The sequence below is a fragment of the Cervus canadensis genome, chromosome 8 (genome assembly GCF_019320065.1).
Source record: "Cervus canadensis isolate Bull #8, Minnesota chromosome 8, ASM1932006v1, whole genome shotgun sequence".
NCBI lineage: Eukaryota > Metazoa > Chordata > Mammalia > Artiodactyla > Cervidae > Cervus > Cervus canadensis.
In genome coordinates, this window is record NC_057393.1 from 58,768,721 (window position 1) to 58,777,710 (window position 8,990).

The 8,990-nt window shown below is 55.0% G+C and overlaps 1 protein-coding gene across 1 annotated transcript in view; it reads left to right on the top strand.

Annotated features, from left to right (window-relative positions):
• ZCCHC24 (zinc finger CCHC-type containing 24) overlaps nt 1-4,618 on the top strand; it is a 63,941-nt gene extending 59,323 nt beyond the window's left edge. The window contains exon 4 of the mRNA XM_043476401.1: nt 475-4,618. Within this exon, the coding sequence (XP_043332336.1) occupies nt 475-588 (114 nt within the window). The 3' untranslated portion in view covers nt 589-4,618. The remainder of the gene's footprint in view (nt 1-474) is intronic.
• Nucleotides 4,619-8,990: the final 4,372 nt, after the last annotated feature.

An 8,990-nucleotide genomic window follows, 5' to 3' on the forward strand; every position in this document is an offset into this window, starting at 1 on the left:
AGCAGGGGATATAGCTTGGGTCTCCCTTGAGCTGGGCCTCCGTTTCTTCAGCTTAATCACGTCTGTGCACCTTTTGTGAGCTTCAGGTGGTGGCGGCTCAGAGAGTGCTGGCTGGGGGTGGGGTGTTGGGAGGTGGTGGGCAAAGTGGTGTCTAGACCTGGGGCTCTGGGTACAAGATGCCCTCCCACAGCCCTGCTCCCAGCTCAAGGCCTCAGCCTGAGCCCTTCGGTTCACAAGACACGTGTGTTACCTACAGCAGGCAAGAGGCAGGAAGGGTCCTGGGTGCTTTGGGCAACAACCTCTGACTACAGGTTCACGTCCTCTCTCTCTGCGCCCTCCCTGCGTATCTGTCACCTTCCTCCTGTCTGCCTGTCCTCTCCCCACATCTGTCTCACCCCCCCCTTCTTTGGTGTTTCTTTCTCTCCACCCCCTTCCTCCCCACCCTTGGGCTCGCTTCCTCCTTCCTCTCTGCAGAGACCCCTGGAGAAACCCGATGGCCTGGATGTGTCCGACCAGAGCAAGGAGCACCCCCAGCATCTGTGCGAGAAGTGCAAGGTGCTGGGCTACTACTGCCGGCGTGTGCAATGACCTGCCGCCGGCCTTGCCCCGCCACCCTCCCGCCCGCCAGAGAAGACGCCACCCCCTGTGTGTCCCCTGTGTGTGCGGGGGTGTCCTCGCAGGCTGACAGGTCTAGGGGGGTGGGCTCTTAGGTTCCTGGCTCATGTATGTTGACAGTGTTACTGATGTTGCTGAGCGCCCCCAGAAGGCTGAGTCTCTGAGACTCCCTACAGTGGGTGGGTCTGTGTGAAGGGGTCGGGGCGAGCAGAGGTCAGCACACAGGACCCCACAGAGTCCTTAGTGTCCCCCGCAGGCTCTCCTCTGAGACTCCCTTTGGGGTAAGCAGCCTTGTATTGGCCATGAGTGCACTAAATTTACTGTGAATCCCAGAGCCTGCAGGGGACTGTCTCCCCGAGACCAGCCAGGCCGCCTTCTCCCACCCAGAACCTTCCAGTTTGCCCTGTGTGAAAAGCCACTCTTGCAAAGCCCCAATTTTCCAAGTCAGCACGCATGGTGAGCTGACACCAGTTCTAGCAGCTGCTGGGGAGTGGGCACTTCTGCCCCCTGCCACTTTGAGCCCTCTGACCGCCTCTAACGTCACTGGCTTGGCACCTGAGTGCTGCACCCCACCCCCCACAAACCCAGGGGTCAGGGACGAGTTGGAGAGTGTTCCAAGATGTGACCTGGTGCATGTCAGGCCACGCCTCCACTCCCCCACCCCCCCACCCCTGCCACATACTTCCCCTATTGCTTAGATTTTGTTGGTCCCATCCCCTTCCATCCCTCTTCCCCTCCCACCCTTGCTGGGGGGCAACCCTCAGATGGAGGCTGTAGAACCCAGCAGTGAAGCCACTCTGGCAGGAAGTACACAGGCCTGGAAGATCCAAGTCCCAGGTTCTAATGCTGACCCCGCCAGTGATGCCCTACGGAGTCTTGGGAAGGGTTCTCATTTCCCCGTTTCCCCACTCATCCGTGAGAGAATGACAGCAGAGAGGTGTTCTGATGTCCCGGGGTTCGTCCTGGCTGCACACCATCTCCTAGAGCAGAGAGCTTTATTTGGAGAGGGTTTCCAGGTCCTGTACGCCCACTATCCTATACGCCACGGAGTCGTCAGTCACTTAATAAGTCCTGTGGAAGGACCTCTGTCCTTCCCTGTTTGCCCCTGAAGCCCCAGCTCTGCCTGTTGTCCCCTACCTACAAACATGAAGAAGTGCCCCCTACTTACATAGGCAACCCCAGTACAAGCTCCAGAACCTCTCATTTGCAAAGCCGGGTTGATGATTCCTACCTCCCCAGGGGACGGGGAGGCTTCTTGGCGCTCACACTGGCCAGGGCCACGCTGTCCCAGCTAGCGGGAGGGATCACCTTCCTCTTGGTTCTCTCCCCAGTGAGAAGCCCTATTTTTACTGTTATGTCACCCTTCCTTTCTCCTGGGGGGAGCCGGCTTGTCAGAGCTGAGTCACTTGATTTTTGCCCCAACATTATGCCTCTGTGAGGGGGGAAAAAAGTCAGACCATGAAATGGGCCTGAAATTCAGTGTTTACCACGGCTCAAGGACACCCAACCTGTGTCCGGTCGCCTTTTGTTTTCAAATGAAAATGCTTTGTGCAACTGAGGAGTTACAGCGAAGTGTTTATCAGGGGTCCAGGGAGTGAGAAGAAGAGATGGAGTATGTGTTTGCAGCCAGAGGGCTGCAGGGTAGGTTTGTGGGGGAGGCCATGCCCTCTGAGCACTTAAGAAGAGTGTATTTGCTCCAGCCTGAGCCCCATAGCCGCCTCCTTCCGGCCGCAGGGACAGAGGTGCGGGTCCCTGGCTGTGAACACGCTCACCGCCCACCCCTGAGGAGTCCCTCCCGGCTGCTCCCTGCCTGCTTCGTGGTGTCAAGATGAGCCAGACTCACCCTGGCCCAGGGCTCTCCTTCCCAGAGGGGAAGCTGTTACTGTCAGTCATACTAGTGCCCTGCTAACGAGAACATTTGTTGTGGTGGACATTGCACTGGTCTCTGCTGTGTGGACCAGGCTCAACGCCTCCAGGGACCTGGCTCCATGGGGGGACCTTGGTCTCAGAATGCCTGGGCTGCAGTTGTGGGGGAAGCTCAAACCCTAGAAAGAACCCAGTCTCCAGACCCCTGGAGGCCAGGGCCTCCCACAGGTCAAGAGGGGAAAGGCTATCACCCCAAACTGACCTGTGCAGTCGGCTTGTTCAGCTAGCAGCCACTGCACCCCACCATCTGTACAGAGCCGGCCAGCGGGGCTGGGCCTCCCCCCTGAGGCTGCCCTTCTGCCCCACCCACTCCTGTACTGTTTGGCTGCATTTGGGAGCTCTCCGGCCTCAGCAAGAACCACTGCTGTCCAGGCTGGTGCTGTGAGAATTAAGTGCTCAGAGGGCCTGGGTGCCCAGGAGACAAGAAAGTGTGTGGTTGTAGTACATTCAAAAGGGACAATCGCTTGCAGTTAGTAGGTCTAGCGATCCAGTTGGGAGAGAACCGTGTTTACCCCATATGAAGTATTCAATAGTTCTACTTGTGAATTTGTATTTATTTTGAGTTATACTTGACACAGAATTCCTTTTGTTTTTTTTTTTTTAAAGAAAAAAATACTATGTGTGTATTTTGAAACGAAAATTCATGGATGTTAAAATTTCTGCATGGTTTCCAATTTTTCTCACAACACTGAATTTGTTACCTTCTCCCGAAAACTTCACAGTGATTTTTGTCTGTATATATTTGAGGGCTTTTTTTAAGAAAAAAAAAGAAAAAGAAAAATATGATTGCTTGATTTTTGAGATTAAACAAAAAGAGAGGCATTTTCAAAACTTCAGAACTTTCAGGAGGGCAATAGAATATCAAAGGAAGATTTCTGGAAGTATTTTTTGCAAACCTTCTGGTTGAGCTGCAAGAAAATATTTATGGTGAGAACTTTTCTCTTTTTCCTCTTTTGGTTTTCTTTTTTTTTTGGTTTGTTTGTTTTTTTGTTTTTTGTTTTTTTTTTTTACTATGCTTTGGTCTGTAAAAAGTCTGCAACTGAATTACATTAAGAAGGAAATATTGTCTACATAGAATATTATATGAAGTTGGTACATAATTCTGATGAGGAAAAAAAATCTTTGCAATTCTTTAAGCCATATTATTGTTATTCTCTGTTGTTTTCCTTGGATGAAAATATCAGTATTAGGTAGCCAGCATATTATTCAAGTGCTTAGACTTATTCATGTGTTCCTGTCCTGTATTTATACATATGTGTATTTGGGAAAGTATTACCTTTTGTAAGGGAAGCTATTATTAGATACTTAGTGAAAAAGGGAATGGTGAACCCTTTGAGCCTCTTCAGCTGAGGATAGCACAGCATTAGAATCCATTCTCTTGCACCTTCTTATTATTATCTTGTTATTACGGTTATTAATCTTGGGGGGGGGGGCGGAAGTGAGCCAGGTTAGGAGGAGGCGACATGTGACTATGTAGCCCCTCCATAAGTCAGCCAGCTCCAAAGATGGCCTCCTTGGCCTGGTCCAGGGCTCCCACTCAGCAGGGCCCAGGGAAGGGAGAGGAAGCAGAAGGAGGATTTCTCCGGCCTCCCTCTTCGGAGTTTTGCCATCTGAGCCGTGCCTCAGGGCCCTATGCTCTTTGAACTTGGATTTGTCACCCAGAGCCTTGATGCCTGCCCTCCAGCATCTAACGGACTTGAATCTTCTTGGAACAAATATTAAATCCAGCATCACTACATCGTAGCCCAGAGTGACAACTAACCCTGACGTCTGGGAGGCGTCCCGTCTTATGGGAGCTCACCGCTCTCTGTTGTCAACTTCACCGTTCAACCTCCTCCACTCCTGTGTGGTGACCCTGTCGGTGTCTGTATCTGTTAATATGTGTGTGTCCAGCTAAAAAGACAAACAGAACCCGTGGGCCAGCTCGGAGGGTGCGTGGAGAAGCCTCCCAACCTCTCCTGAGGGCCGCCCTTGGGATGGCATTCCGTCGTGTGCCTTATTCCTGGAGAATCTGTATACGGCCTGCCTATAGAGATATAGCCTTTTCATGCTGTATTAAAAGAACTTTTAAAAGCAAGAGAGGCTCCTGGGTTTCCTTGTCTACACAGAGCATCAGTGGGGAGCTGGACGTTTTCACAGACGCAGGAGGCCACAAGGGGTGGGGGGCCTTGGGGCCGCCCCTCTAGTCTCTGGGTGTCTGGGATGTCTTGTCTCACCTTGTCTCTACCCCATGCATTTGCCTCCTCCCAGCCCCTCTGTCCCCAAGCAGACATTCTCCAGGGCGAGGGCCCTTCCCCGGCAGGGCCCCAGACTGGGCGAGATTGTCGGCACATTAGGTCACGGCTCGCTCTGCAATGGGGCTCCCGGTGACCATATATAGGAGTGAATCTTCCTCAGAGACGGCAGCCCCAGGCCTCCGCTGCAGCTCCCACTTGGCCTTCTCTCCAAGCCCGGGATTTGGGCCTCAGATGCTGAGTATCCCACAGTGAGCAGACTCAAGTGTCCGGGACCTCCTGGAAAGTCCCCGGGAGAGGAGACAGAGGGCCCTTCTTCTGAGCAAGGACCAGGCTGGGCTGTCTCGATGTGGGGCTCTCGCCGAGGGCCACGGCTCACAGAGCCTGGAGCCACAGCCGAGTGAACCTTAAGGAACCATCTGCATACAGAGCCCCTCCACTCAGGGTCAGCGCGTTTTTGGTTCTCAACCCAACTGCTCACCAGAATCACCTACGGGAGGCTTGGTCCCACCCCAGAGATGCTGAGACACTGACTTGGGTTCCCTGAGGTTCTTAGAGTCCTTGATCAGTCCCACATGCACTCTTGAGCAGCACCAGGCTTGGAAATGGGCCTTATGGTCCCGTGGGGCTGATGGGGATGGAAATGAGGAGACCATGGGCAAGGGGCTCCACCTCCCTGCTGGCCATTGCATCCTCAGCTCCAAATCCACTTGCTGCTAAGAATACACCGCCTGAGGTGTGGTGGGAAGTGGGTGGTGGGGGAGACTAGAAGTCCAGGTTTTTAGGTGCAATTTTCTAATTTTTAAATTTTGGCAACTAGTTTATTAAATAGCCAAACGACATGTCTGTGGGCCAGTCCATGCCTCCAGACTGCAGCCTCTGAGATGGAGCAGAGAAAACAAGATGTAAGTCCTTGGGATCAGGGAACACGGATGGGGAAGTGTGGGGAACAGGCAGGAACAGAGGTCCCTGACTCCAGAAGCGGGAGCCCTTGCCTTCTTTGGGGTGCACAGTGAATCCTGAAATCTATCAAGCCCTTTCCCTTTATTGGCGCAAATAAAGAATTCACCTCTGGTGCCTGGCTTCAGGCTTTGTGAAATGACGGGCAGGGCAAGTGGGTGTCATTGCAGCCAAGCAGTGAGTGGAGAGGGGACCCAGCCCAGCAGAGTGGGCGGGGAAGAGAATAATCCCCCAAAAGAGGGCATCTCCTCCTAGCCCAGGGAGGGCTGCGTTCCCGGTACAGGTCTGAGGACTCAGACCCGTCCATCTCAGTGGCCCTGTGCCCGGTCGTGCTGGCTTCCAGATCAGTCCTGTCTCCCACAGCTGGGTGACCCTGAGCAGTTCCCCTGGCCTCTCTGAGCCGTGGCTTCCCTGGGGATGTTGTGTGGATAAGTTAGCCCAGTGAACGCAAGGCCCTGCACACAGCTTGGCAGCTGGGTGGTGGGTGGGGGGCCAGCACTGTGGATCGCTTGCTCCCACTGTCTGTGGCTCAGGCCAAAGGTCACACAGGGCATCCACGGGGACACCAGGCCTCCAACCCAGGAACCTGGTTCTCTTGTTCACTCGCTGAGCAGCCCCTGAGGAGTCAAGGTTAACGTTCGATTTTCTGCCCTTATGTGTCTGTGTGCACGTGCCTGTGTGCTTGTTTTGCTTTGTTTTCTGTGGAAAGGAAACAAGTCCAAGGCAAGCACAGCCTGCGTTTCGACATCTCCTGGAGCCGTGGAAACCAGTAATTCCCCTGGACAGGAAGGATTTCCGGTTAGACTTAATGTCCACGTCCAGAAGCAGCTGGCGGCCAAGAGTGGAGAGAGCGGAGTCCACAGCAGAAAGGGGCGTCAGTGGACCCAGATGGGAGGGCCCAGCTCTGACCCACCCCTGCCTCTCTTCCCTTGGCGTCCTCTGCCACCCTCACACCCCTAGTTGAGGCCTCCAGAGAGAAGGGCTCACTTGAGGTCACTTGGGGGATAGAGCAGGATTTGAACCCTGAGATCTCACCTCCTGGTGCAGTGTTTCAGAGGCAGAGCCGGGGCTCAGCCCCAAGCAGCGTGCTGTGCCCACAGCTGCAGGGGTAGGGCGAGGAGGGCTCCAGGGCAGAGGTGGTTTGGGGAACGGGCAGCTCCAGCCCGTGAAGGCCTTGGTGTAAGAAGCTTTCGCACCAGACACAGGGAAGGGAAACCAGCCAGTTCTCTAGGGTGGAGTTGGTGGGGGAGAATATGTGCTCAACCACCAGCCCCCACCACCTCAGCACCAAAGGCCTTGGGGGCTCTGGGGACCCTCGTGGGGCCCAGAAACACATGCGTGGAGCCCCTGTGTCCTTATCTATGAGCTGGGGCATGCGGGACCCACTGCAGGCTGCAGAGGGCGCTCTGTGCCGAATGCATCTCTTCTCACTGGCTCCCGCTGCCATGGGGCTTCTGCCCTGGGTCCTGGCCACAGGCACACGTCTCTCCTGTCCCTCTGGGCGCATATGTGCTCTTAACAGTCAAGGCAGGAGCCAGGGCAGAGAACAATATAGCAGGTGGGGAAACTGAGGCCGAGGGAAGGCCCTGATGCCTCAGACTGGCAGACAGGTCCTTCCATCTCCATGGTGTGTGCTTTTTCTGATTCCAGCCAGAGGCTCCAAGTGCATTTCCACCAGCCCTCTCAGGCCTTCAGCAAACAACTAGGGCTGTCTCCTTAGGGCCAGGTCCAGTGCCCTAAGCCAGGGCTGGGCCCCGTGATGATCTGGGTGGGGAGTCAGGCCCTGCCTGCCAGACCCCAGCTCCCCACAATCTAAGGTTGGGCATCCAAAGGCCACCCCAGCTGCTCCCTGGCTGGCCTCCCCCATGGTGTTGGGAGGGGAAACCGGGCAAGAGGAGCTGAGATAGAGGCGGTGACGCCTGGGGAAGGGCTCCCGCAGCCAGAGGCAGGCGTTTGGTTGTTCCTGGATCTCTGGCTGAAGCCAGGAACAGCCTGTGCTCGGGCACAAAGGCCCCTCCTCACACCGCTCCACATTTCTGCAGAATGGTTAGAGGCTTGGGCTCGTGGTTCTCCATCTCTCTCACACACACATTCACACACATTCACATACCTCTTTGCACTTGCTTGCACTAACACATATCCACACACTGACACATGCGCACTCACACACTCTCAGACACATTTACACACACACACCACAAACATGCACGGCTGCAGCCCATTGGGAGTACTGAGGGGGTAGGGAGCCCCTCTCCAACTCCTGTTAGCCAAGGGTCACTTTTAGAGAGGGGAAAACTCCCGGCCAGAGGGCCATGGACTTCATGTAACTCTGCCACCTTCCCCACAGGCCGTACCTCCCTGCCATGAGCCAGGGGTCCCTGGAACCATCCAGTGGGTGAGAGAAGTCAAGCCCCAAACACACGTCCAACACAGTGATCATAGCCTGTCCTCGTATTGCAAACAGTGGAGCGAATTCACATCTTGTCAGGTGTGATGAGGGCCCTGTGAAAAGTGGGTCATGTGAAAAGTGGCCTGTGATGAGGGCTGTGTGAAAAGTGACCTCATCTGTTAGACACGTGGGTTGAAGGTGAAGCGAGACAGTGCCCAGGCTTTGGCTTTGTTCTCAAATAATCCAGAATATAGACGGAGGGGTGGGGGGAGTTGCTGAAGTGAGACTGACAAAATGGTGACCATGTCTGAAGTGGGGATCCGGGACCCTGGGGATCTACTGTCCTACACTCTACTTTGAGTTCCATTCCTGGGCCGGAGATGAGCTCAAAGCAGCTGGACCAAGGAGGTGGGCGGGCATAGTGGGGGCAGGGCCTCCAGACCTGTCCCTGCCCTCATTCAGCACCACCCCCCTCCCCCAGAGGCTGTGCACCTTCAGAGCTGGTGTGGCCTGTCTCACCACAGGGTAAGTGTGGAGTGAATGAGTGAGGTCTGCTCAGCATCCACGTGCCAGCTGCTGGGCTGCATGATCTACACATGCATCGTCAGTCTTGGTCTTTTTCACGACTCTGTGAGCTGGGTGCTAGGATGAGCCCCAGTTCACAGAAGAGGAAGCCAAGGTCCAGAGAGGTTGACGGACTTGTCCAAGATCATATGGCTGATGACAGCAGAGCCTCGGCCTGCGTCCCTTCCCAGACCCTCTTCCCAACTCTCAGCCCCAGGGGTATGTCAGGTCCAGGGCTTAGTCCCTGCCTCTGGCAGCCGTGCCACTGCCCAAGTCAGCCAGGCATGGGGCCGGCCTGCCTC